This window comes from Antechinus flavipes, chromosome 2 (genome assembly GCF_016432865.1).
Source record: "Antechinus flavipes isolate AdamAnt ecotype Samford, QLD, Australia chromosome 2, AdamAnt_v2, whole genome shotgun sequence".
Taxonomy (NCBI): Eukaryota; Metazoa; Chordata; class Mammalia; order Dasyuromorphia; family Dasyuridae; genus Antechinus; species Antechinus flavipes.
The window spans coordinates 453,536,567-453,564,337 of record NC_067399.1 but is presented as its reverse complement, the minus strand read 5'-3'; the positions used below and the strand labels follow the sequence as shown (position 1 = coordinate 453,564,337).

Below are 27,771 nucleotides of genomic sequence, written 5' to 3'. Positions count from 1 at the left end.
CTAAAATGCCTTCCATCACTAATGAACACTGAACAAGTCTCATGATTTTAGAGATGTATTGCAAGTATAACCTGCAAGTTATAAAAGCTATGTTCTTCGTTCCTTTCTCATTCCAATCTCTAATGCAACTCTAAGTCCCACCATGGACAGCAATCCCAGGCTCCTACAAGTAAGAATTAGTGAAATTTGTATTCCATCCCTCTTCTCCTTTCCCTAATCATCCACACTTGCCTTCACTAAACAGATTCCAGAAATGCATTTAACATCCATCGCAAATGAAATGGGGATTAAGTCTCAGTAATGGAAGCAGCAATAGTAATTTATGAAAGAAAAGCATTTGAAAATTATACAAAGGTAGTCACTGGAGAAAAGAAAGGGAAGGCTAGTCTTAGAATCATAAAACATCAAATCCTTTTGTTTTGGAGGGAAGACTATATGCATTAAAAAAAAAAAAAAAAGATAAGTGGAAGATTGACCCAACAGCACAATTTTTGTATTGACATTTGAGTTCTTAATAATACATCAAATGCTTTCGGTCCTTAGAACACTGCAACCAGGATTGAAGCAGGAGTGAGGTCACACACTGCCACAAATTTTCTATAGGAACCAGAAGTTGGTGATGAAAGAGATAAATGTTGACTTCTCTTCTTGATTTATAAGCAGTGAGTTTTTCAAGGCAGAGATGGAGAATGGATGGTGCCTTGGTTATTGTGGGGATGGGCAGGCAATTCCAGCTGAACTTCCAATCCATTAGAGGATTCCTAAGCTTCAGGACTGGATGAAAACTGATGATCTTGGTTCAGCTCTATAAAGATGCTCAGGCTGGGATGTACATTTTTATGGCCTTCACATGAACATGTCATCATAGCCTGGGGGTGGGAGATGATCTGGACTGGGTCTGTAATGAAAATAGCAGTAGTGAATTTGGGGAGAAGGGGGGATTTAGAGTTTCCTGAGTGACCAGAAGTCATAAGATCAAAGAATCACAAGATTATAGGATGAGAGCTGGAAGGGAGCTTTTAAAGGTCATCTATTTTAATGTTCTAATTTCATAGTTAAGGAAAGTTGAGGCCCAGAGAGTTATAATGACTTACCCAAGGACACACAGGTAACAAACAGGAGAATCAGTATTTGAACCCAGATTTTCTGCTTCCAGAGTCAGTACTTTACAGGTCACATACTAAGGGGAGGAGCCTTCTCATTTTTCCCACCCATTGGAAAAGGATGAGGGAGAACTCCCCCCCAAATCTGAAGACAATTTTCTGACCTTGGGGATGGGTTGGGCAGGGTGCTTCTGACTACACATAACCCCTAATCAAATCCAGGGGGCTAGTATTCCTGACACTGAAGGTGAGGCACTCCTTAAAGTACTTACCCAGATGGACTAGTTCCAATGGGGCCAAAAGGATCAAATCGAGCTCCGGGAGGAACAGCACCTGGAGGAAGCCGATTGGGGAGTCCGGAAGATGGGTCAATGAGAGCTCTTGGAAAGCCAGTTCTTAGAGGGTCCAGAATCATGCCACCTCTCTGACCCCTGAAGCAAGAAAGAAATCAGGGTGAGCAGGGGTATCTCTGGGAGAAGGTAAAGAATAAAGGGTGAAGATTTTGCCATTCTGTTCCTATCTTGTTGGAGAGCGAGGAAGTTGGATTCTGATAGCCAAAGATAAGATGCAAAACTGGCTGGACAACTACACAGTAATAGGAAGTGATAAGTGTAGGAGAACACATCTTATTGATTGAAATATGAATCAGATTCTGAGCCTATGTCCTCAAGTCCTGAAGGGTAAATCCAATTTTGTAAGGCTACATGAGTAGGAATATAATAAAAAAGAATCACCCCCTATATTCTAGAACAAGGGTGTTCAATGGAACTTAAGGTAAGAGTCAGAATTCACTAGTATCATCAGCAAAGGGCAACAATCAATTTTTGAATGAGTAAGAGAACTGTTTTCTCACTTTTGATTCATTAAGTTGCCCTTGTATGTTGTTACATTGCCATTATTTTATGCCTTTTGAAGAGCTTAGCATTACTCAACTATAACATCAATAGAACTCAAAATAGCTTTTTATTTCTTTTTCATGCTTGCATTAGGATCTGCATTGTAAGCTCTTTTTTTTTTTTTTTTTAAATTGCTGAGGCAATTGGGGTTAAGTGACCTGCCCAGGGTCACACAGCCAGGAAGTGTTAAGTGTCTGAGACTAGATTTGAACTCAGGTCCTCCTGACTTCAAGGCTAGTGCTCTATCCACTGTACTATCTAGCTGCCCCTGCACTGTAAGCTCTTAAGAGAGATCCACATCTGCTCTAAAATGGGAGACTGGTCATCAGTGCTCTGGTTCATCTCCTTTATGCAACTCTATGTATCTGAACCTTAAAAGAAGGGGAAACTTAAATTTGTATTTCTAAACTTGCATGTAGGGACAAATAATTATCAGGTATCCATTTCAATTCCCCTCCTTTTTTCCCCTAGAAAGAGATCCCAAAGTTGGCATCAACTTGCAAAGGAGATTAATATTTAATCCAAATGATTTGGTAAAGAAAGGAATCATAAGGCAGAAGCAATAAAACTCAGGGGAAATCACAAAATATCCATTATAGGACCTAACACAACTGTAGGACCCCTGCAATGTGGGGTCAGACATTAATCTGTAAATTGCCCAGGAGGCTTTCTAAGGAGATCAACCTGAACTTCCCTGGGGCTGGTAACTAATCATACATTCACTGTTCTTTACCTATCAGGTAAGATCATTCTCCATTTCTCCATCCTGCATGTGGGGAAAGGAGTTGGGAAATCAGCAGTAGAGCTGCTTTTAGTTCCCTGCCCTCAAACTCCCCTTCCAGAGCTGCTGAATGCTGGGTCTTGACACGACTCTTATCTTGCTGTCAAACAAAAGCTCTCTTTCCCAAAGTTGGTGTCAAGAGTAGGATGAGCTATAATTATTTCTGATTTGCTCAGTTCTTCCTCCTCCTTCCACTCTGAACCATGACTGAATAGCTCTAAAATTAGAAGATGAGCTGTAGGCAGGGAAAGCCTTGAAAGCAGCCTGGAGCTGCCACCTCCCCAGCCACACTCACCTAAAGGGATCCAGGTCCTCTCCCCCAACGGCAAAGGGACCCAGGGGATCACGCCTGAAACAAACGAAACACAATTATGCCAGAGCCAAGGGGATGTGCAACGTCAACCTGGCACCTGTGGGAGGGACAGGGCTGAGCATGGGGCTGAGGAGATGGGAGAATAATGTACATAACACTGGCAGTAAAGAGAGAGACAGCGGCCAGCACTTGGATCTTAGAGGGAAGGCAGCATTCTAAGGTGCTAAGATTCTTATTAAATGTTCCTTAAACCTACTTATAGCACAGAGTTGACAATGCCATTTAACCAGTTTCTTGGGGCATAGGCCTGTTTTCTTCTGATTCTAAGTAAGCCTTTAGTTCTGGCCTACTGTAAGATTGCTTTTTTTTTTTTTTAAGCTATAAGTTAAAGTCCTGAAAAACCCACAAACTGTTGCCGTTCCAAGCAGTTCCTACTAATGAGTCAGGAAGGACTCTGTGGTTTGAGGTGAATGCAGGTATGTTTCCAAGGAAAAAGATTTTATTGATCTAGGTCAGTGCTCAAAAAGCCATTGGCCACAGAGTACCTGTGACCAGATAAAGTTCCTAGTGGCCATTCACCATCATGTTTCCAGTGCTAAATGACATCCTTCATAAGCCTCATAATAATCACTCTGAGCTAATAACAGAGTTGGGGCAGGAGTAAAAGAAAACAAAGAACATATAAAAAGACAGAGGGGTCATACCCATAATATTTCCTACTTGAAAACTGATACTAAGTAGATAGGAAGCTCTGTAGACACATACTTATACAATATACTTGAGGTCTTGTTATGGTTTAGATTTGGTCTAAAGGAAAATGGGGAGGGGAAGGGGAGATTGATTACTTATTGATTAGTGTAGGCAACAAATTTGTTTTATCTTAAAATTTTATTTTCTCATTCATTTTATCTTCTGGCTCTCAGAGAAATGAGGCATCCTCCTGATGAGTTTCCCTGGCCTTCCTTTTCTAGAACTTTTGCCCTTTCACCCATTTGCTCCACCCACCCCTTCACGCCCTGGTTGAAGGGGGAAGAATTGGCATACTGTTCCCCACTGCCACTTCCAGGTTTGCCCAACAGCACTGGGTTACATCATCTCACCTAAGCTCTCACTGTGGCAAGGTAATCCTTTTATAACTTCTTAATTAAATCACAATCCCACTCAGGACAGTGGCTTTTCTGAATCTTTTCATCCTCAGACATGTCCCAGACCTTCCTCTCCTCCCCCAACCTTCTTAGTGAGAGAACCTCACCTCATATTTATCAATATCATTTGCTGAAAACTTTTTCTCCCCTCAACTTACATCTCCCAGATGCTTTTGCCACAGTCACAGACTTTACCCATCCCACATAGGGGAGTCACTTCTCTTTACCAAAGCAAACCCCGCTAATATGCAAAAATGATTCCATTCTACCCCTTCTCCAGCACACTGCTCCCTCTATCATCCCTATTCTCTTTACCTTCAGTCTCTCTGTCTATTGGCTGCTATGTACTATCTACAAACTCGATGTCTGCCCCTGCTACCTGTAACTTCACATCACTTCTTTTGTGGCTCAACTCCTTGAGATGGCCATCTTATAAGAGGTACCTCTATTCCCTTTTCTCTCCCTCTATTGTTAATCGAGTTTTCTGGCTTCTGACTTCATCTTCAACTGAAACTTCTCTCTCCAAAATTACCAAAGGAGACTTCTTAATTGTCACAAATCTCACAAGTTATTCTCAATCCTTATCCTTCTTGACTTCTCTGGAGCTTTTAACACTGCCAATCACTTTTCCTCTTCTTGATACTCTCTTCCTTCTAGGGTTTTTGTGACATCACTTTCTCCTTTTTCTCATTTATGCAATGTTAGTTACTGAAAAATTCACAAGCTAACCCATTTGAAAGATATAGCAGGCCACTTATATCTACCACCTGGGATGCTGCTGTCTGTGATATTGTTTCCCAGGCAGCAGGTAGCAGATACCCAATTTTATCAAGAGAACTTAGGTTTCTTCCCTCACTTCATTTGCAATTTTTGATCACTGGACACAACATGTAACTAAGGTGATGGGGAATATCAGTGGTTGAAGAAGTATAGGCATGCATATGCACAAATTAAAGCAAACTTTGCATGCTATAGTACACAAACATTTGACTGATATGTGCCTTATCTGACTGACTATAATAGCCTCTATGCCTCAAAAGAGATTTCCTTGGGAAAAAATGTATAGATATGCATTTTTTTTAAAAAAGGCTAATAATACATCTCATTCATATTTCATATGACAGACTCTGGGGAAAAATTTGTCTAAAATTGATTCTATTTTACACACACACACACACACACACACACACGGGCATGAATCAGAAGATTTAGGTTAAACTCCTCGTTTTTCCAATTATTTGTTGTTTGACTATGGGAATATCTTCTGAGAACCTCAGTTTTCTTCTCTAAAAAAGAGGTAAAAATTGTTGTGTCACCTACATGGATGTCATTAAAAACCCTTTAAAATTGTAAAGTAATACAGAAATGTGAGCAGTCATGTAGATTAACTATTCTACATTTATCTTGCATTTTTTAGTTTAATTCAGCATCTTCATAAATATTTGATCTCCTTTGACTTCATAATCACTTAGGTGGTAGTATTCCAGTTTTACAGGTAAGAAAACTGAGGCCCCAAGAAAATCACTTGCCTAGAGGTCATAAACCAATAAATAGAAGCAGACCTTAAAACCTGGTCTTCTGACTGCAATTCCTCTTTCCATTATACCATGTTGCTGTGAATGTGTAGATAGATAAAACATATAACTGTTAATGATTACAAAGGGAGGAATGAGGCAGGAAATAGGGATAACCTTAATATGCCCTGGCAGATTTAAGATTTTTAGGTGACCAGGGGCTGAAAAAGGCTGAGAAACACTGTTCTATATCCTTAGGATATATTCAGGTTAAGTTTTTAGTGGGGAATAGCATTTTTATACCAACATCAATTTAAAAGAAATGCAATCCTTTTCAATCTTTTCTTTTACTTGCATTACCTAAGTGTCAAAAACATTTGCTTTCCTGGTGTCAAAAGGACCTTTTAATACTTTTTCCTGTCAGAGATACTACAAAAGGGATTAAAGTAGGAGACTGGATTAGATAACCTTTAATCATCCCTTTTAAGATTCTGATTCTAAGCAAAAGCTTGTTCTGGAATAACTTGTATTTTTAGGATTTCTAGTGTCTTGTTCCTAGAGAACTTTTGTAGACTAATGGCTAGCTTCTAGTGCATCATTTGCAAGAGGTCCTATGCTAAAAAAGCCTTAAGACACTGCAGGACAACATATCTCATATGACAAATCCTTGGGATAATATGTATAACACACACACACACCCCCTGGCATACAATTAAAACAAAGGCCCTTTTACTTATTTTAAAAATCATCTATAATTAGAGGATACTGAAGCATGCAGGAAGGGTAAACATACACAAAGACATCTATGAACATGCACACTGGCATAAAGACTATACACCTAGTTCTGCCATTTTCACAACTGAATCCATGGCTACTTGGTGATTTTAAGTCCTCTAGCTCAAGGTCAGTCTGATGAAAACATTACAAATTAAGTCCTAAGTCCCAGGGGAAGGAAAGCTAAATGGATTTTTGAATTTGTAAGCAGGATTAAAGGCTTATGCTTATATATTCAGTCTGGATGTACCCAATGTATTCTGAGCTTAGAATGAAATCAGTACTCCTATTCTTTTATGAAAGAAAGCTATAGACTTTTAAGCAAAGGGATAAGAATATTACTATAGGATCACAGAATCTTGGAAGTTGATAAGGATCTTAGATGCTGTCTAGCCCAACCAATACCTGAGATATGAGTTCTACCCTCTTATCTCCCCACCCTGATTGTTCCTCTGGTCTTTCGCATCCTTGGACAAGTGACTATCTATGGTCTGGATAGAACTGGGGAGAGTGTCTGCTTCTCCTCAGTCTGTCCATCTGTCCCAATGTTGGCTATTCCCATTGGTTAGCAAATTCTTCCTTATAAAGAACTGAAATTGGCCTCCTTATAACTTTACTGACTTTAGTGATGCCAATGGAACAACTCTTCAGATATTTGAAGATTTCAATCAAGCCCTGACCTCTTACCTCTTTCTCAAGGCTAAACATTCCCATTTTCCTTTAAGTAATCATTGTATGATGCTGTTTGAGTCCCCTTCCCATTCTGGTCATCCTCTTCTGGATGTGTTCCATCTTGTCAATGTTCCTCCTAAAATGTGGCACTCACAACTGGGCACAAAGTCCAGATGGGCTCTGAGTAGATTAGACCCCAGTAAAATGCTGTTAAAAATGGAAGAGTGGGGAATAGGGATGGAGGGCAGATAATAAGTCTCCCAAGGTATAAAATTTTCTTTGGATTATCAATTCATCTGAATACAGAGCAAATTACCAAAAACTTAAAGGGCTGCCCAAAGTTTCTTTATTGCAGTGGAATCTGGCTATGAAGACTACTAGGCTAAGGGCATGAAATCCTATCTAGGGATGAGTTAGCAAGTACGATCCCTGTGAGACCTCCGATTGTGAAAAGGAAGATAAAGCCCAAGACTCATAATATAGCTGGAGATCATTTAATATTTCCTCCATGAAGTGTAGCTAGTCAGCTAAATACTTTAACACCAGTAGGAATTGCAATAATTATTGTGGTAGATGTAAAGTATGCTCGTGTGTCTACATCTAGTCTAACAGTAAATATTGTGGGCTGTATGAAAATTTTTATTGCAATATCATGAGACAAGTTTGTTTGCAAATAAGGCTTTGTTTTGATTTCTCTTGAGGCTACTAAGTTTAGTGACTACCACTTTTGCCTCCTAAGAGGAACACAATCTCACCCTCCCGAAATGGTAGGTTCTTTCCCTTCTCCCTACTCCACCAAAAGGTCAGCCCTATGATGGAATTTAAAAAATCTGTCACTAATGCAAAGGACAAAGATATCATTTGGTCTGGAGAGGAAAAAACTAAGGGGTGGTTGCCTCAGACTTTAAGATTATGGAACAACACTGGTAATTTTTCAGCTTCACTGATGATGGCCTGAATGGAGAGAAATAAGCATTGTCTATGAGAGAATGGACTCAGTTTAGACATAAGAATAAATTTTCTGTGGGCTGGACAAAAGGGTTGTTGAGGGAGATTAAGGAAGAATTTCTTCTAATTAACTTGAATTACTATGTCACATTAAGATTTACAAAGAAACAAAAGTCTCATATATAACATAGAAGAATGACCATTCAAGTTGGGGTTGAAGTTGGGGTTATAGGTTTGAATACTAGCTGTGACAAGTTAACTTTTTTTTTAAGCTTTAGTTTTTTTCATCTAACTAATGCCCAGAATTGTGAGGAAAGGACTTTGTAAACCTTAAAGTTTGAAAATGTAAACATACAGGAGTATTTGAGTTATCATCATTCCCATCTGATAATAAGGTTAAGTGATATATTTGTCCAATGTCACACAGATACAACAATATTGGAGCCTTTGAGACTCAAACTAATGCCCTCTTGTCATTACACCTCACTACCTCACATTGAAACATATATTTAGAAGCTAAAGAATATCAGAGTTGAAAGGGGTTTGAGAACATGGAATGTTAAAGCTGAAATCTACAATTTTTACACTCCCTCACTTTTACAGAACAGTCTTGCAAAAAAAAGAACCCCAAATAACCAATTCCAACCAAATGTTTTCTTCATATTTCTTCATACAGTTACATCATATGAGGCAGATAACTGACAGCAAGTCTAGGTTAGATATCTCATTCACTTTTAAGTCTTATATTTTGGGAATGGGAGGATGAGCTAATTTGGGAGGTGGAAGATTCATTAATTATTGGTTTAGGATTCTACTCTTCTGTCTATTGTTTTTGGGACTCAAAAGCCCAAGGAGTAGGAGCTAGCTACTTTTCCCACAGAACTCAAGTCACCTGCTGCCTCTAGAGGTCAAGGAGTTTCTGGCCCATCTGTTGAAAAATGCTTTCAAGATAAATTGTTAGCTGGCTGGCCCATGGCTCTTTTGGCCCCAAATGACCCATGGTAGGGAAGGGGGAAAAAGAAAAAGGACAGCCATTTATTGATTTGGGATTTCCCTCCAACTCTTGCTTTGGGGGATGCTGTAAATGTTACTTTATCAAAGTCAGACAAGAGGGCCCAGATGTTGCTATTCCTTTCTTCCTTCCAGCCTGCGTGTGGGGGACCTCACCTTCCTTCCATGGGCATTTGAGGGGAAATAAAAAGGTGAAAGTGTATTAGCTTGGTTGCTAAGCAACTTGGCAGCTAGGTTATAATAATGGAATTAGAGTCATTACTGACATCTGTGCTGACAAAGGAGGATGTGTTGGTGGGATGAAAGGAGAGAATACAGCTATATGGAGAAGCATAAAAAACAGAGAAGTTTGGTTACATCTCAAGACTTGGAATTTCTGCCACTGCTTGGGAGAGACCATTCTATTATCCACCAGGCCCAAAGAAGGAGAATTTTATTGATAAGAAGCTGAAATGTATTTCTTTTGGTCTTATACTCTCTCATATTCAAATGGTTCTTCCTTCCTTGGGTACGAATATCTTGCCACTGTTACCATCTGTCTCACCTGACAGTTTGGTGGTCTACTCATTGTATGGAATGAAGTCTGAGTGCTGGAAGATACAAGGGTAGAGGTCTCAAGAATTTTTTTTCTTTTTCTTTAATTCATTTTGCCACCAGTTGTTTTTTTTTTTTTTTAATAGAAATACTTTCTTATTTTCTTTTTTTTAGCCCCATTCAAAAATCTTCAAATGCCTTTATTGCTTAAGCTAATATATTTCAAATAATTGGGCCCTACTGAGTCAATGTGGAGATTTATTAGCTTTGGACCTAGAATCAGAAGATCTGGATTCAAATCATGATTTTGCTACTTCTACTGCCTGTGTGCCTTTAGACAAATCAAAACTTTTCTGGGCCTCACTTTTCTCATCTATAAAATGGAGATGAAATATATATATATATATATTTATGAAAAATTTATATATAAAATGGAGATGAAATATATATATATATATATGATAGCCAATGTCCTTTCCAACTCAAAATATCATGAATCCATCTTTTTTATCTTCCAGTGTCGTCTTTACATGCATTTTCACTGTGATCAAACTAGCCTACTCAATACCATTAACAAAAATAATTCATAGTAAACAAAAAAAATTTAATGAGTCTCAAACTGTGTTTACTCTCTCAAACTGTATTTACTACTAAGTACCAAGGTTATATGCTCAACAACTAAAATACAAAGCTTGCCCCTCAAAGGAAGAACAAAATAAACACACACACACACACACACACAAGTATGAGACAAGATTGAATTGTAATCAGAGATAAAAGGCAATATATTCTAGGAGAATTTAAGGCAAAAAAACTTGCAGTCAATAAGACTGGGTAAGACTTTGCTCTAAAGAGGAAATGAAGTCAGAATATCCAGCCTTTAAAGAGAAGGACAAGGTGCTAAGTGATAGGGAAACAAAAATGGTTAAGACTTAGTCTCTCTCCCTCATGAACTTCACAGTCTAACTAGAGGAAAAAAGACATGTGTCCCAAAAGATGGCACACAGGGATGAAGTGAGAGGGTGACCTTAAGGATTTGTTGACCAATCAACAAATTGATTGGGCCTTCTCTCCTCTATCAAAACTATCTATTCTTCAATGCCCAGCCCAGATCAGTCTCTAACTATGGATGACTCTGTATATGCCTTATAACCATAGACATTAATTTCTCCTAACTAGAAGAAAGTGCAAAAACTATCTTTAGCCCTAATTTAGTAATTTCCTATATTTCCTAATGCCATCTTGTATATGTTTTATTTTAACATGTATACATCTTGACTCTCTGCAATTAAGTTGTAAGCTAGTTGAGAGCAAGGAAATAATCCTAATTTTTCTCTTTATAATCTCAACATATTATTGAATATATAATGCTACAGATGTGATAAGAGATTTTCAATATTTCACTGATCTGTGTAAACGTTCTAACTTTATAACCTCTTTATTTGAAATGTCTTGTGACCTGAAAAAAGCAACACCAAAAAACTTCTTGTCATGCAACAGAAAGACCTAGAAAAAAGCTACTGGAAGGACAGCTTGGTGGCAGCTAAGATAGAGTATCAGCCCTGAATTCAAATTTCAGACACTTAATGCTTCCTTAGCTGTGTGATCCTGGGCAAGTCACTTAACCCCTATTACCCTCAGGGAAAAAAAAAAAAAAAGCAAGCTATTGGAAAAAACAAACTACTCATTATGGCTAATACTTTAAGGATTCTTTTTAGCAAGCCAACAGTTTCAGGAATCCTCAATTCCCACTGGTGCTACAGAATCTTGGGGACAGCAGAGATCTTAGAAATCTCCTAATCCAATTCTCTTGTTTTACAGAAGAGAAATTAAGTACCAGAGAGGGGAAGAAACTTGCTTAGATCTTAGAATTGCAACACTTTGACTAAAATCCTTCTAGACTTCAATTTCAGGGCCAGGACTCAATTTCAGATTTTGAATCCTAATCTAGTATCCTTTTTACTCCAATGTGCTGGGTTGTATCATAAAGCTGTTCTTGCATGTAGTGGGTGTTCACAAAATCCTGTTGGTCTTGAGAAAACATGCACTGGCCAATCTAGAATACAATAGGAGGATTTTTATATTGCTTGAGTTTCTACAGAAAAACTCAAAAAAACCACATTGGTTTCTATGTAGTTTAGACCTCTGGGCAATTAGAAATTCTTATCTCTATCACTTTAGTTTCTCCAGTTTTGCATCCATCATCACACAAGTGCCAACACGATATTCCTAATGTTCATATACATTCCCTTTCTTGCTCAAAAACTTTAGTAACTCCCTCCAAAAAAAAAACAAACAAAAAACTAATTTCTTTCCTCCTGCCATTTATGGCTCTCAATCACCTGGTTCCAGCCCAGTCTTTCAACCTTGTTTCACCTTATTCCCCACCTCATGTCACCTATGGTCCAGCACAAACTGGAATACTTTTTCTGATTTCACTAGTCTTATCCACCCCACTCCTAACATTTTAAGGAGGCTGCCTCCACTCTTGGAAAGTATTTCCTCCCAATTCCTTTTCATCCTTTAAGGCTCAGCTCAGGAATGACTATCTCCCTCCAATGCAATCCAACAAATATTTATTTATTAAGTACCTATGATGTACAAGTTAAACTTTTTGGGGAAATGTTCATGAAAACAGGTGATATGTATGATAATTTGAGGATAGAATACTAACAAATAAAGTGAAGAAGCCAACCACTGACCTTGATTTCCCTCCAGCCAAAAGTGATACCTCTCCTCATATTTTCTTAGAATAGTCTAGATATGTCTTTCTTCCTATTACATGCTGCTATTTTGTATTATACTTCTTTGTATATATATCATAGTCCACCCCATTCCTCTTTCAATGCTATAAACTTCTAAAGTATAGATAGGGCTTATATAATTTTTGTGTCCCCAGGGGACCTACTATAGTTCTTCCTGGTAAATAGAAGGCATAGAAGGAGATGGAAAAGTGCCGTTCAATTCTCTATTCCAACCAGGAAAAGGACTATAAGGACAAACGAATGCCTGAGTAATGGTAGCTTAAGAGGAGAGATGTGCTGGACTTAAGATATATGATTGTTGCCTCCCCCATGCTACATGCTGCCAATTCTATACTTACCAAGGAGGCTGTCTGCTGGTATGTGGATGGTGGGGGGGAATACGGAGAGGGTCGTATTCTCTAGAAGTGGCAGGCGGAAACTCCCGAGGGGAAGTGGAAGAATCACTTTTGCTCAAAGAGTTGCGGAGGGGTGAAATGAGGCCTGAAGCAATCCTTTTCTGGAGCTCTTTGCTGTTCTTGTAGACCCTGGATGATCGAGAGGGGTAGTCAAATACAGGTACATTTAGCTGGCTAGCAACTTTAAAAAGAGTTGACCTGTGGGCCTCCTTAGCTGCCCAGCTCCTGGGCAGGCGAGTAGCCTTGACTCCCAGATATGGTTTGGCCCCCTGGTGGCCCTTAATGGAGGAGGTAGTAGCCTGACGTCTCTGAATTTTTGGGCGACGCTTCTTCGGCATCTGAGTTGCCCTTCCTCCTTTATCGTTCCATTAGAAAGAGTTAAGGGGGGAGAGACATGGGGATCTGAGTGGCACAGGGAGACCTTGTAAGCTTTCAACTTGTTGGCTCCCCCAGGAGTCACCCACCAGCTCCCCATTATGTGTTCATCCTATGTCATGAGGCTGCATTACCTGGGAAAAGGTATAGAAGGAAAGCAAATAATAACTACAGGGAACAGGTCAACGTGCGTGGCTCAAACCAGGCTAGGAGGAAGGCCTTCAGAAGATTCTAGTCTCATTTCTCATTCTAACTTACTGGGTATCCTAAGTGCATTAAACCTTTGATAACTCTCTTCACCTGTACAAGATAAAGAAGAACAGGTATTTCTTACCAATCAGTGTTGGAATGGCTCAGGATTTAAGATATGGATGCTACTATAAGGGCCTTGAAAGAATTATCTTCCCAAGTACCATATGGTAGAAAAATTCTGGAATGGAAATTAGGGAACCTAGATTGTAGTCTTAGCTCTGCTGCTAATAATTTCATATGTGATTTCAGGCATGCCCACTTCTCTCTAAGCCAGTATTCTTTTCCTTATAGAGGAGTCAGACATAATTTGAAAGGTTATTTCCAGCTCCAATATTTTAGGACACATGTATTCTACTGAAGAACAATTTCTTATCAGGTATTCGATTTCCTATATTTTCTATATTTGAATTGGACTGGAAAAGTCTCTCCCCAAACCTAGCAAGTCATTGGGAAAATCTGTATTATAAAAATGAAGCCTTATTCAAAAACTTCACAATATTCAAAGCAATGATGAAGGATGATTTCTTATAATATTATTTGTTTTTCGCTATATAATTCCAGAACTGTAAAGGATCTTAAGAGATCATCTAGTATAACTAACTACCTCTTGACTTTAATTTCTTTCCCCTTCAGACATTCATAGAGTTAACAAAATTATACTCCTTAAAGCACAGGTCTGACTTCACATCCCCCAACTCAAAATGTTCAGTGGTTCTATTCTGCCTCCAAAACAAAATATAAATTCCTCAATCTATGCTCAGTATCTTCCAAAATGTAACTTTCTAATCAAATTACACCCTCCTCCCCATTAATACACACTGTTCCAATAAAACTGGACCCCTATCTAATGACATCTTACCTCATCTCTATGCTTTTGCACAAATAGCTCTCCAATGTATTTCCAATGACCTCTGCCTATGGAAAAACTTTGCTTTTTATTCATTTCAGACATGACCTCATTTGGAGTTTCCTTGGCAAAGATACCAGAGTGGTTTGGCATTTCATTCTCTATCTCATTTTACAGAGGAGGAAATTGAGGCAAACAGAGGCAAGTGACTTGCCTCTGTCACACAATGTCACACAGCGTCACACAGCTAATAAGTGTCTAAAGTTGGATTCTAATTCAGGTCTTCCTGACTCCAGATCCAATGCTTTATCTACCTTACTATCTAACTGGCCCTAGAACACCTAATTTCCTTCAAAGCACAGTTCTCAAACCATTTTCAATATGAATCCTTTGCTTAGTTATCCTTAGTTACTACCATATTCTTCCCTTTGAAATTCCATTGTTACTTTATCTTGTACACATGCAACACCTCTAATTTAATGTAAGTTCATTGAAGGCAGGGACTTTTTAATTGTTGTATCCCTGACACTTAGTATAATGCTTTGCACACATAGAATAAATTTAATATGTTGAGTTGAATTTTCTTGTAAGAGTCATCTATAACATTTCCAGCAAGTGTTCATATTGTTTGTGCTTAAATACTTTTCCGGTGATGTCTGTAGTTAGTTTTCTTTCAATGGTTTATAAAGGAGATTTCTATTTAGTTGTAGGTTGAGATTAAATAATCTGAGGTATTTTTAAGTTCTGGGATTCTGTTAACTGACTTTCTTGGGAGGCAGTCCATTTCTTTTTAAGATAATTTTGATTGCTAAAAAAAAATTTTCCCCTAAATTCGGACTCCCCCAAACTTTTCTCCCATTGGTTTCAGATTCGCCTTTGGAGTCACACAGAACAAGCTTTCTCTCTTTCCTAATGATAGTCCTTCAGCTACGTGAAGAAAATTATACTACACACCCCCAAGTACTGTTTGTTTTCTAAACTTAACACCGCCAGTTTCTTGAAGTAATTCCTAGTATGAGATGTTTACAGACTAGAAACCATCCTGGTTGAAAAGAAACAATTTACCAATATTCTTCCTAAAATTTGACTCTGCAAACTTGGCAGATGTGAACTGAGCAAAGACAAAGTGCAAATAAAACTATTCTCTTTTTCACTCTGGATGCTGAATTGCTGGTTATTAATAAGGATAGATGAATCAGGGATTTATCTCTCCAGTTTTATATTAATTTGACAGTAGCAAAAGAAGCTTATTACTTCATCTAATGTGACAAACGAAGTCAGGTACAGTGAGGAGTAAAGCATCTTGATACTCACTTATTCCTCACCATCTATAAATATTTGTGGTCTGATTGGCATAAGTCTTTAAAGTATGATAGAGATGAGAAAATAGAAAGATTAAAATGTTTGTTGAAGTTTCTTGCTAATAGTCATCTATAACATTTCCAGCAAGTGTTCATATTGTTTGTGCTTAAATACTTTTCCGGTGAAGTCTGTAGTTAGTTTTCTTTCAATGGTTTATAAAGGAGATTTCTATTGCATGTTCCAGAGTGTGGATGTTCTTTTATACTAGCTCTTTTTCTATTTCTTCCTTAAGTGTAAAGTTATGAAAGACAAGAAAGGTAGAGGGGATCTAATCAAAATATAGGTCCCATTCATTGCCAGCTCTCAAACATCCATGGTAATGGGTTGGCAAAGGAAACTTGTCCAGATAATTCAAAAGAAACAAACCAATTAATTTCCCTCAATATTCCCTTCTGAGTAGTTAGTCTATTTTGACATTAGTTAGAATTCAAGAATAAGCTTTAACCGTATCATTTTAAGCTCTTATATAATTTCAGAGAAAAAGAACATAGAAAGTTGGTCTGCTCAGGAATACATGGTATTTTATTAAATTTCTTTTTCAAGGATTTCTTTTCTATTATTATATTTCCACTGCAAATAATTCTAAGGGCATAGTACATAATTAATAAATGGCTAAATTCAATTTAATTCAACAAAAATTTATTGGGCACTCTGATTGGGGACAAATATTAATAAGACACAGTCCTTGAATTTCAGGAAGTATCCAACTCAGGAAATTAGGCAGGCACAGAAATTACTCATAAGTCAGAATTTAAAAAGTCCTGCAAGGCAGGTACAAATACAGTGCTAAGGGGATTAAAAAAAAAAAAATGTATCAGAGTTTGGAAAAGTTAAGAGAGAGAAATGGAAGAGATATGCCTTAAATATGATCTGGATGATAAAAGAAAGGATAGAAACATGAAAATTTGGAGATGGAAAAGAATGAGATTGTAAAAAGAGGGAATGATGTGAATAAGGATATAGAAATATGAAAACCAAAGAAGTGTTTGAAGAATGGCTGATAATTCTTTACTGTAGGGTTAATTGTGAAAGAATTAGTACTGAAGCAGGAGAGGTAGGATGGGGCCAGATTGTGAGGGATGTCAAAGATGACACACTAAGAAGCCTAGACTTCCTAAAGGCAATGAGTGACATGATCAAATTTGAGCTTTAGGAAAACTGAATATATTATACAATTTGAGGGTTAATAAATTTACCTTCTTAAGGACATCCCAGAACCATTTTGGGAAAAGCCAACCTGAAACTTGCTGCTAATATTTTACAGATAACTGAGAGCTATAACAGCATCTGGGAGGTACATATTCCTATGTTAGTTTCAAACAATTATTTGGATTGTTTCATTCTCACCCAGCTCTACCCCATTATCCCACATTATCTTTCCACTGATTGTCTGATCTCTTCTTACCCTATTTGAGTGGCCTGGAGGGGCAATTATTGGGAGTACCTGTGGAAGTTACCCAGGTGTTCACCATCCACATAATCCTCCACGTTCAGGGTCAAGTCCACCACTTGTTGTGACTTACACTCCTGGGGAATGGCAAAGGGAAAAAAAAGTTAGGGAGTCAGGAGAAGGTTGCTAGAATCCCAGGAGGAATCCAGAGCATACCATCCCAAATTATCTAAACATCCCAAATTATCTAAACATAAAAGACTGGTTGAAAAGAGTCCTAAAAGAAAATCTGAGTGTTTCTGAAGCACTGGAATGGCAAAGATTCAGTTCTAATCATTTTCTCTGATTCTGTCTTATGCTCTGGGCATTACTATTCTGGCTTAATGCTTTCAGTAGAAAGAAAAGTGATTATATAAATTCAAAGGAATATCCCTAAAGCAACCTCCTTCCCTCATTTGTTTTTTATTCAGTTTACAGGATGCTCAGCTTTCTGAATTCTCAGGTATTTTTCCAAAGATGAAAACACTTGGATGAAAACAATTCTGGTACAAGGACTTCGGGACTGACTTAAGATTTCATCTGTTTTTTTCAGAAATTTCCTCTAGGTAAAGCATTTTGGCTATTCGCTTCAGATGGACACTAATAAAGTACTTCAGGTTACTGCCTGACATCTGTTTCACTTCCCCCACTTCTTAGTTGAAATAAGTTTTCTATGTTTACTTACTGTTGTATATAACAGTATGACTTCCTTTTCTTAGTCCTAAATCTATTTCTTTTAAGTGTCAATCAACTGTAGATTTCATGATTATCTAATCCAACCCCTTCATTTTACACAGACAAGGAGGTACAATAACTTGCTTAAGGTCATATAGTTAAGGAGAAGAGCTAAGAATGGAACCCAAGTCTTTTGTCTCCAAATCTAGTATGCTCTTTTCATGATAGCATACTGCCTCTCCAGTACTGGTCACAACTCCGACATTATTGCCCTGACTGATATTCTGCAATGACACCACTGATTTTTATAACCAAACCTTGCTATAACAATGACATTTATAGCACAGTTCTTATGGAGCTAACAATGACCATAAAACATTATTCTGCTTAAATTGGGTTCTGAGCGAATCAATTACCAATATTTGGCTGTGTGTAAATGTGTTCTGGGATCTGGATGATTAGCCTCACTCTGTTCACATAGCACTTGGGTTTATAAAGTTTTTGGTCAGATCCCTTTTGAGCTTTTGTTTAAACTGAAAGAAAAGATCTTCCTCCCTTACCATGGAAGTGTCCTGCCTGCCTCCTTCCCATCCCCTTGAATATAGATCTTGAAACTTTAGCAAATTAAGTAGATGCTCAATCCATTGCATCTGGCTGGCTGTCATATCTCCATTTAGCAGACTACTGTAGGGTTGGGCTTAACTGCAGAGAACTTACCAAAGCATTGATAATCATGCTATCATCCACCATGATGGCCTTCAGAAGTAGTTCCTTTGACTTATCTGTGGTCTCATAGCGAAGGACATATAGATCTTTATTGGCATTCCATCCAGATGGCAGCAGCTCAGATTTCTTATCATCTGGACCTGGCTGTGAAGATAAAATGGATAAGTAAAAATGAGAGTTTTTAGAATTTAGGAGCAGGATAACTGCACATTCTAATGGTTTAAAAACCATTTAAATTCCTGGGTGTTCTGGTTAGATTCCAAAATGGAGATAGAAAGGCAACTCATTAAAATTTGCTCTGGGCAAAAACTCATCATATTAGAGTATGTAGAACAGCAACTGAAAAAAAAAAATACACACACATACATATATATATATATATATATATATATATATATATATATATATATATACTTGGAAGTTCTTTTCTCTAATCAAATTGCCCATGGCTTTGAACCCCTATTCCAAGCAAGATCCTCTCTCTGAATAAAGATAACCAGATCTATTTTCCATATTAGCAACTATGGAAGGTTCTATGTTTTGCATAAAGTTATTCTTTGTGTTTTCAGGGGTATAACTAGAGATCATGCATTGATATTTCAAAGATTTATTTAAAGATATAGAATTGTTGTTGATACTAGAAGGAATATTAGGAATAATTTGTTTCAAACCTCTTAAAAGATCAAGACATAGTGTAGTGACTTCATTAAAGCTACCTTGTTAGCTGGTAGAAAAACCAGAACTGAACCCAGGCCTCCAATCTTTTTTCTGATACAAAACATTGACTAGATGAGTATCAGCATTTGTATAATTCAAGGTTCCCAGCCTTGGTCTTGCAATACCCCAAATGCTATATATATTTTTTTAAGGAAATGAAAAAAAAATTCTTAAAATATATGAGTACATTTTCTAAAAATACAGATCATACAGCACTTTCAGAAGGAGGAGTTAACTGATAGGGGCTATAAAATCAAACAGCTGGAATGCGGTAAACCCCAAATAGCTAAGAATCCCTGGAATGTTTTCAGAATGATCTGCCTGAAAGAGAAGTAGCCTTAGAGGCTTAAAAAAGGCCTGAATGAAATGAAATGAAACCAAAGGAAACACAAGTGAAATTCAATGGCTTACTGAAAGTTAAAAAAAAAAAAAAAAGAGAGAGAGAGAGAAGCTTCTTAGATTTTAACATTTCAATTTTAAGTATCTGAAGATTACTTCAGAGATTCAGAGGTTCTGAAAGAGACAAGATATTGCTATAGTCAGGGTCCCCTTTAATTTTTCTTTATAACACAAGCTTGTAACTTTTAATCCCTGTCTCCAATATGGATCTCTTTTTAAAATAAAGATACTTGATTCTACTTGTTAAATCAGCATCTCTATATCTCAGGTAGGAAAAAAAAATCTTCTAATGGGTAGAATACAAACTAAACAAATACTATTATCTTCTCAGCAATGAAAAGCCAAGGTCTGCCCCATTTTAAGAAAATGAAGGGAGGCCTGATGGGAGACAGAATGCCCAGCATCCATATTCCTATTCCAGCAAAACTCTGAAGTTTGTGCCAGACTGATTAAGAATCAAGAAATCCAATGAGAAACTATAGTAAATTAATTTTTCCACCTCAGAACTGTGTATTAGTTAAAAGCCTAAAGAGCAATAGAAAGAGCGTCAATAGCAAAGCCATTGCCAGCACTGCCAAATATAGGCACACATATCTTTCAGAAAATAATGAATGAAAACTGTTCAGATTTATGAGAACCAAAGGACAAAGAGAAAATTCACTAAACATTGCTTTAAAAAAATGAAACGAAACAAAAAAATGTCAAAACAAACAAAAAAAGGGAAAAATCCCAGGAACCAAATATAAATATTCAAAAAGTTGTTCAAATACTAAGGAACTACAGTCAAGATTGCCTAAGACCTCGAAGCTTCTACCAAAAAAACAAAAACAAAAACGAACAAAAAAATCAAAAACCTAAATGTGATCTTGGAATGCAACATTTTAGAAGACCAAAGAGAGAATTTACAATTAAAAAAAAAACTTATCCTGTAAAACTGAATATAATCCTAAAATGGAATAGAGGACTTTCAAGCATTTCTGATGAAAAGAAGAGAGCTGTGAATTTTTAAAATATAAGAGTTCAGAGAAAACTTAAAGGGAAATTTATTCAAGTAGTTTGAAGTAGCCAATTGATAAAGTGCTAACATTCTGGTTGGGGAGAAGAAACAAGTATCCTTTCAGAACCTTAGTATCTTCAAAGGATAATAAGAAAAATAAGGATGCTTTGGTTCTTTTCTGAGGGCTTGAGAGGGGATAAGAGCTGGGAATGTAAAAAATAATACACTAGTAAATGAGGAAGAAAGGATAGAATTTGTTATTTCTCATACTTGCAGAGTATGAAAATGGGGGGAATTGGTTTGGGGAATAAGCAATATATGAAATGATTAACAAGAGGTTGAACAGACACACAAAGAGTTTGATATTTATATCAAATTCAATAGAGAAATAAGTGGGAATAGGAAGATAATTCAGGTGAGGGAAGAGAAATAGGAAAAAATAAACTTTATAAAAAAGGAATTAAAAGGAAAAGGAAAATCAAAGAACTAGAATCAAAGGATATCTTAAATGACCTTTTAAGAAACTGGGATATGGCTGAACGAATTGTGGTATATGTGGTATATGATTGTAACAATAGCATTATATTTTTTTTAAAAATGCTGAAAGAGAGGATTTTAGAGAATCTTGGCTAATATGGACAAATGCAGAGTGAAGTGAGCAGAACTAACCAGGAGAAAAATTAGTATAAAATTGCAACACCATAAAGAAAAACTATTTTCAAAGACAAATGACAGACTTTTCTGTGGAGCTACAATGAAATATTACACAACTTCTAACAAAGAGGTAATGTACACAAGATGCAGAAAGAAATGTCCGTTCCTGAACATAGCCATTGCATAAATTTATTCTGCTTATTTGTCAAAATTTTTTTCCTTTCTCTTGGTTTTTTAATGGTGATGGGAAGGCTGGGAGTCTAAGAGTTAGAAAAAGACTTGTAAAAAAAGAGAGCCATTGAAAATAGTTTTTAAAATGCACAGAAGAGAACAGAAGGAAGTCTAGGAGGAAGCTCTGATAAAATATGTAAAATTTATTGTATACTTTTTTTTTAAAGCAAGTAGTATGAAATGGAGATTCAGGATTTCACATCAATTCATCTCTTTCATTTGCTGTGTATATATGTAAATGCTATTTTTTGGTGTTTAAATTTGGAGTAAAAAATTTTTTTTTCTGAAGTGGTTAATTAATTACAAAAAAATAATAAAATGGAACAGGGACTGAATGGAAATTTCTGTTTGGGTGCCAACTGCAGTAGTCTTTGAGGTCACTTCCAATTCAGATTCTAGAGATAAGGAAATGGATGATGACTTTATGAACACTTTCAATTCTAGAATGATAGTACTTTATAAATTCCAAGAATCTCATTTAGTTTAACCCACCTAGCTTAAGCATGAATATTTGCTAATCACACCCCTAAGTAGTAGTTGTGTAGTTTCTGTATGAGCACTTCTAGTGTCAGAGAGTTATAAACCAAAAGTCTATTGTTGAATATATATATAAAATGGTTAGAAAGTCACTTTTTATATTGAACTGAAATCTGTCTCTTTGTAACTTCTCTGTGTCTATTACTGCCCTGAGTCTACTGAAGGAATGAAGGTTTAGAATAGTAATACCACAGTTTGGCAATCAGTTTGTTTCTGAGTTTTCTTTCCAGAAGACGCACATTGGAACTAAAACCTATGTCTTATTTGTAAAGATCATGGCTAAGGACAGGACCTACAAATGAAATCCTCATACCAGAAAGATCACTACCATCAAGAATGAAAAAAACTCTAAATAAAGAATCCTGGAGTTGAACGTGCTTTTTAACAATCACCTAATCCAGGGGTCCTCAAACTAAGACCCGCAGACCCGATGTGGAAGCTGAGGACGTTTATCCCCCTCACCCAGGGCTATGAAGTTTCTTTATTTAAAGGCCCACAAAACAAAGTTTTTGTTTTTACTATAGTCCGGCCCTCCAAGAGTCTGAGGGACAGTGAACTGGCTATTTAAAAAGTTTGAGACCCCTGAGTCCTAATTTATAGCTCCTCGCTTGTTCTTCCCATAAAAAAAAAAACCCACTAGATTAGGAGTTAGAACTATACATCAATCTTAGTTCTGTCACTATTCTGTGACTTGATATAATCACTTAACATTTTTGCTGTTCCTGAGGAGGTTCCATCTATTAAGCCCTATTCTCTCAGAGTTAAACCATTTGACAAAGATAACTTCAGTCTATAACCTTAGATAATACTAATGGAAAAAGTTGAAAAAACAAATCAAAATAAAACATTCCTCAAAACCACCAACAAAAACTTATTGTAGTTTGCATTAGAGGCAGTATTGTATAATGGAAAGAGCCTTTGATTTGGAGTCAAGGTCTTAGGTTTAGATCCCTTCTCTCTCATTTACTACCTGTATTACTTGGCCAATTCCCTTAATCTCTCACCTTGGTTTCCTCATTTATAAAATGAGGGGTGTAGACCAGATGATTGTCTTTTGATCAGTTCCAGGTCTAGATCTATAATCCTATGGTATTATTCCACCTCCCATCCAAATCACTTGATATCATTGTAACATTCTAGCAAATTGACTGAGGACAATCAACATGATACAACAGAATCTGGAGTTATGAGATCTGGATTTAGAAATCCCAGGTCCAGTAATTACTAAATACTGTGACTTTATAGAAGTCATTTCCCTTCTTGAGACTCAGTTTTCTTATTTATAAAATGGAGTACTATTACTTGTATCCTTTACTATTGTCAAGACAGCATTTATAAAGCATAGAAATGTGAGCTATTATTAATTGGCTAATAAAGTATGGAAAAGGTAAACTTTAAAAAAGATTTTGATTTGAGAGTACCTTTCAGTTTACTAATTTATTTCAAATAATATTTAATAACAACTATTGCTACCAAACATTTACTAAGGACACTCTATAATTTCTCCATTTTTCCACCCCCTTCCACCAACTGGTGGGGAAAAGGGAAAGATATTATACTTAAGAGTTTGTAAAATAGTCTCTATGGTCAGCTCTTCTCCAAGAAAAGTGAATATAGTCTACAGAACAAGTCAATCCAAATTTCATTTCTTATACTTGCCAAAAAGATGGAAAACAAAAAACAAGTCCCTAAACAAATCTCAAAAGAGAGCCATCTGTCTCAGTCTTTATTAAAGGGTAACACACATACTAAGAGAAGGTGAAAACTCATATGATTAATTTGGAGTTCAAATGGTAATTATTTTCAAAGGGGCTGATTTAAACTTTTTTTCCTGAACTTAAACACTAAATATAAAACAAGCATTTTCATTCTGCAACATAATAGAAAGATAGAAATTTGCAGTTTCATAAATAATCCTATTATGCATATAACTTGTTTTTCCTTTTAAACATACAATAAAATCAACATGTAACAAATCAGTCATGGTCTGTTTCTTTCTGATTTTCCATCTGTTCTCCAATATGCATTTTAAATACTGCTTCAATGACCTTTTATTCTTTTGTTTTTTTCTTATGGGAGATGAGGGAAGTGATATGGGTAAGGCAACTATCTTTAACTTTCTTTTCCCTATAATCTCTTCAAATTGGGGGTGGAAGAGGAGAAGAAAAAGAAAAATGCTTCTAGCACACAAGCACACTCAAGCAAATAACAACTCCCATATTGCCTATGTCTAAAAACGTATGTCCATTCTATACCTTGAATCCATCATAAAGGAGCTGATTTTGAAACAGGATCAGGGAAGGAGTAAAAAAAATTTTTTTTAAAAATATAGAAACAAGGATTGAATCTTTTCCTCAAGGAGGAAAAGTAGTTTCTTTCTCCAGTGCTAAACAACAATGAGAGAGATATTAGGTGGAAAACCCAAAATCTTTTGATTTGATTTTAGAATGCTATCATAGACTCAAAATAAAAACAAACTTTAGCAATGATTTTATCATTCCATCCCTATGATAGCATCCTTGACTGGTGATCACCCAATCTTCTTACTTGGACTCAAAATGACAAGGAACTCAAAATTAAAAAAAATTTAAAAAAAGAAAGAAAAAGAAACTGCATCCCTTAAGCATATGCCAACGAATATTTGGAATTGAGCAAGTATAGTGAAAAGGAGAAAACAAGTTTGGCCGTGTGGAGGACCTATTCAGAAATGGTGGAAAGGGCCTATGTGTAGGAGTGTGTATGTGTGTTTGGGAGTGGGGCCCTGTTGGGCCTGGTCCCAGATAAGAATGTTGAAAGGCTGTAACTGAAGGTTAGTGAAAAATGAAGGTGTTTGGGCCCCAGAAGCCACTCTATACCTATAAAGATGACAAAAGTGATAAAATATAAAAAGAGCTTATTTTGAATACATACTGGGCAAGCCACTTCATTGTTGGGCCATTTTCTCCTCTAAATGAGAATTAAAAATTATCTCTAAACCGATTTTCTAGCTATAAATCTATGGTTTTATTCCATCTTAATGTGAATGTATGTGAACATCTAGAAGATGGGAAGGGACAGCAGTGTGAGTATGTAGGGGACAGAGTTTCTATCTGTTTCGGGAACTTACTCACTGGAAGAAGAGGGGGAAGAAGACTTTCCATACCTGTTTCCTAAGTTAGTCACCTGGCATTTAATAAATACCATGTTAGAGTGCTCTGCTAAACCTTAGGAATACAAAGGAAGGCAAAAACAGCACTTGCTCTCAAGAAGCTCACGGCCTAAGGAGACAACACAACTATGTACAAATAAAGTTATAAAGGATAAATTGGGGATAGTCTCATAAAGCAAGCACTAAGATTAAAAAGGACTAGAAAAGTCGCTTACAGAAAGTGGACATTAGCTGGGACTTAACCGAATTTGGGGGATCCAGGAGGTGGAAATGAAGAGGAAGAGCATATCCAACAGCCAGTGGACAAGCTCAGAAAAGGAAGATGGATTTTCTATGTTGTACTACGTAGTGTCACCATGTGAAGTAGGGTGAGTGTGGGAGGGGGGAGAGGGGGACACGGCAGCATCCACGTCCAGTTCCGAGCCAGGTTAGTGTGGAGAGTGTTGTTACGGGAGGGGAGGCACACAAGGAAACATCCATGCCTAGTTCCCGGTGGAGCTGCTGTCTGGCCGCCTGTGTACAGACATGGAAAGTTGGGAGGAGTATGTTTCTAAGTGCGGCACAGCGTTTTTGATGAGAATCAGGTGTATCTGTGTGTATGGGTCTGGCCGCACCTGGTCCCAGGTAAAGATGTCTATGTAGCGGCGGCCATATCTGCCCCCAGGACTAGACCATACGCAACAGAACAGACTGCACTTGCTCCGCAGCAAGAAGTCGGGGCACAGGTGTGCGCGTATGCGCCTGGTGCCCGGGAGGAGCGTGATGTGAGAGGGGAAGGGCAAAGGGAGGGGGCGAGAGGGGAGAGAAGGTTTCCGGGCCGGGGCCGGGGCCGTACCTGGTCGCCGGTACCCAGGCCTTGATAGCCGTCGCTGATGAGCTCCCAGTGCACAAAGCAGACAAGCGCATCCTGGCAGCAGGTGATCCCCGGCGCTGCCGAGGCGTAGAGCAATTCCAGCCCGACCATGGCCTCTTCGTAGCCAGCCTCCTGCCGACACAAATGTCAAGTCAGCCCCTCATGACGGTCCAACGGTCCGGGACTCCCAGTGGGCCCCGCCTCTGTGGCGAAAGTGAAACGACGCAAACTGCGCAGGCCCGTGCTCCAGCGACCAAGGGCCCGGAAGGAAACTCGGTGCGGTTCCCTCAGGTTCCGGAGCCGGAACGGAATCCTGCCATCTCTTACCGTTCGGCTCGCGCTTAGGCTCGTGCTGGCGCTGCTCTCCGTAGGGCGGAACCGATAGGAGGCGGGAAAGGAGACAGAAGGGCTGACAGTGGGAGAAAGGAGGGGTCGCGCTCGGGCTCGGGATTTCAGAAGCTTCCGAGGAGTGGGAAGGGCTTCCAGGAAAAGCTTCTGAGACTCCTGGAGGCTGTATTTTCGAGGAGGAAATTGGGAAGCTGGAGTTTCCGGTCCTCACCCCCTCCACCCTCTTCCTCAATCTGCTGTGCTAGTGTAGTGAGACACATTCACTCCGAGCAAATATCAAAATAGTACAAAGTTGAAAGAAAGAAAGAAAAGGAGAAAAATGGAATGCTTTTCCCATTTTAAAAAAAATATTTACTTTTTTGATAACTTTTTATTGACAGAACCCATGCCAGGGTAATTTTTTACAACATTATCCCTTGCACTCACTTCTGTTCCGATTTTTCCCCTCCCTCCCTCCACCCCCTCCCCCAGATGGCAAGCAGTCCTATACATGTTAAATAGGTTACAGTATATCCTAAATACAATATATGTGTGCAGAACCAAACAGTTCTCTTGTTGCATAGGGAGAAGGATTCAGAAAGTATAAATAACCCGGGAAGAAAAACAAAAATGCAAGCAGTTTACATTCATTTCCCAGTGTTCTTTCTTTGGGTGTAGCTGCTTCTGTCCATCCTTGATCAATTGAAACTGAATTAGCTCTCTTTATCGAAGAGATCCACTTCCATCAGAATACATCCTCAAACAGTATCGTTGTTGAGGTATATAATGATCTCCTGGTTCTGCTCATTTCACTCAGCATCAGTTCATGTAATTCTCGCCAGTCCTCTCTGTATTCATCCTGCTGGTCATTCCTTACAGAACAATAATAAAATGGAATGCACTTAAAACAACTATATTCTGTTCTATTTAAACAAGTTAATGGTGTGGGGGGAAAGGAATATGAATTTAAAAAGACAAATATTAAAATTAATAAAGATGTAAATGCACTCCCATATCAAGGAGAATCAATAAGCCTTTTGTAAGCAAAACCGACCTACAAATTTGAGAATTAGAAGCAACGCTTTTTAAAAACAAGCTAGTTTGTGAAAATTATATGAAGAAATATGATGGAAGATTATGAATAAAATTCTAATTCAAAACACATTCAAAATAAAGAAGCAGTAGAAGGAAAAAATAATTTTACAGAAAATCGGGCAAGACGGTCAACTAAGCATTTATATAAGGATGAAAAAATGGAAGGAATTCAACAAAAGAAGATGAAAACAATCGGCAAAGATTTGGTAATAAACCTTTTTCTATTCTAAAAGACAGTAAAAAGCACCATATTTGGACTTTAACATCATATTACCTGGCTGTGCTTGTTAAGAGGT

At 37.7% G+C, this 27,771-nt stretch overlaps 1 protein-coding gene across 2 annotated transcripts; it reads right to left on the bottom strand.

Moving 5' to 3' along the window:
* Positions 1–298: 298 nt before the first annotated feature.
* Positions 299–26,270, bottom strand: PSMF1 (proteasome inhibitor subunit 1). 2 transcript variants are annotated; one of them, XM_051979506.1, is made up of 7 exons: positions 26,036–26,268; positions 18,509–18,661; positions 17,132–17,214; positions 12,795–12,980; positions 3,076–3,129; positions 1,376–1,534; positions 299–898 (listed from the first exon to the last, which is right to left on the bottom strand). In XM_051979506.1, exons 1-7 carry the CDS (start codon positions 26,162–26,164, stop codon positions 847–849), a joined length of 816 nt encoding a protein of 271 aa, XP_051835466.1. In that variant the 5' UTR covers positions 26,165–26,268; the 3' UTR covers positions 299–846. The 2 variants fall into 2 exon arrangements, with proteins under 2 accessions (XP_051835466.1, XP_051835467.1); XM_051979507.1 differs by lacking the exon at positions 3,076–3,129 and having other exon boundaries at positions 26,036–26,270.
* Positions 26,271–27,771: the final 1,501 nt, after the last annotated feature.

What these genes read in the sequence shown, in the direction of transcription:
- PSMF1 (XM_051979506.1), bottom strand. Translation starts at nt 26,164, where the DNA reads ATGGTCGGGCTGGAATTGCTCTACGCCTCGGCAGCGCCGGGGATCACC. An exon ending in GCATGATTATCAATGCTTTG is followed by an intron (nt 17,215 to 18,508) that starts GTAAGTTCTCTG and finishes GCCATTCCCCAG; the next exon opens with GAGTGTAAGTCACAACAAGT. An exon ending in ATTGGAACTAGTCCATCTGG is followed by an intron (nt 899 to 1,375) that starts GTAAGTACTTTA and finishes TTTTCATTACAG; the next exon opens with ACCCAGTCCAGATCATCTCC.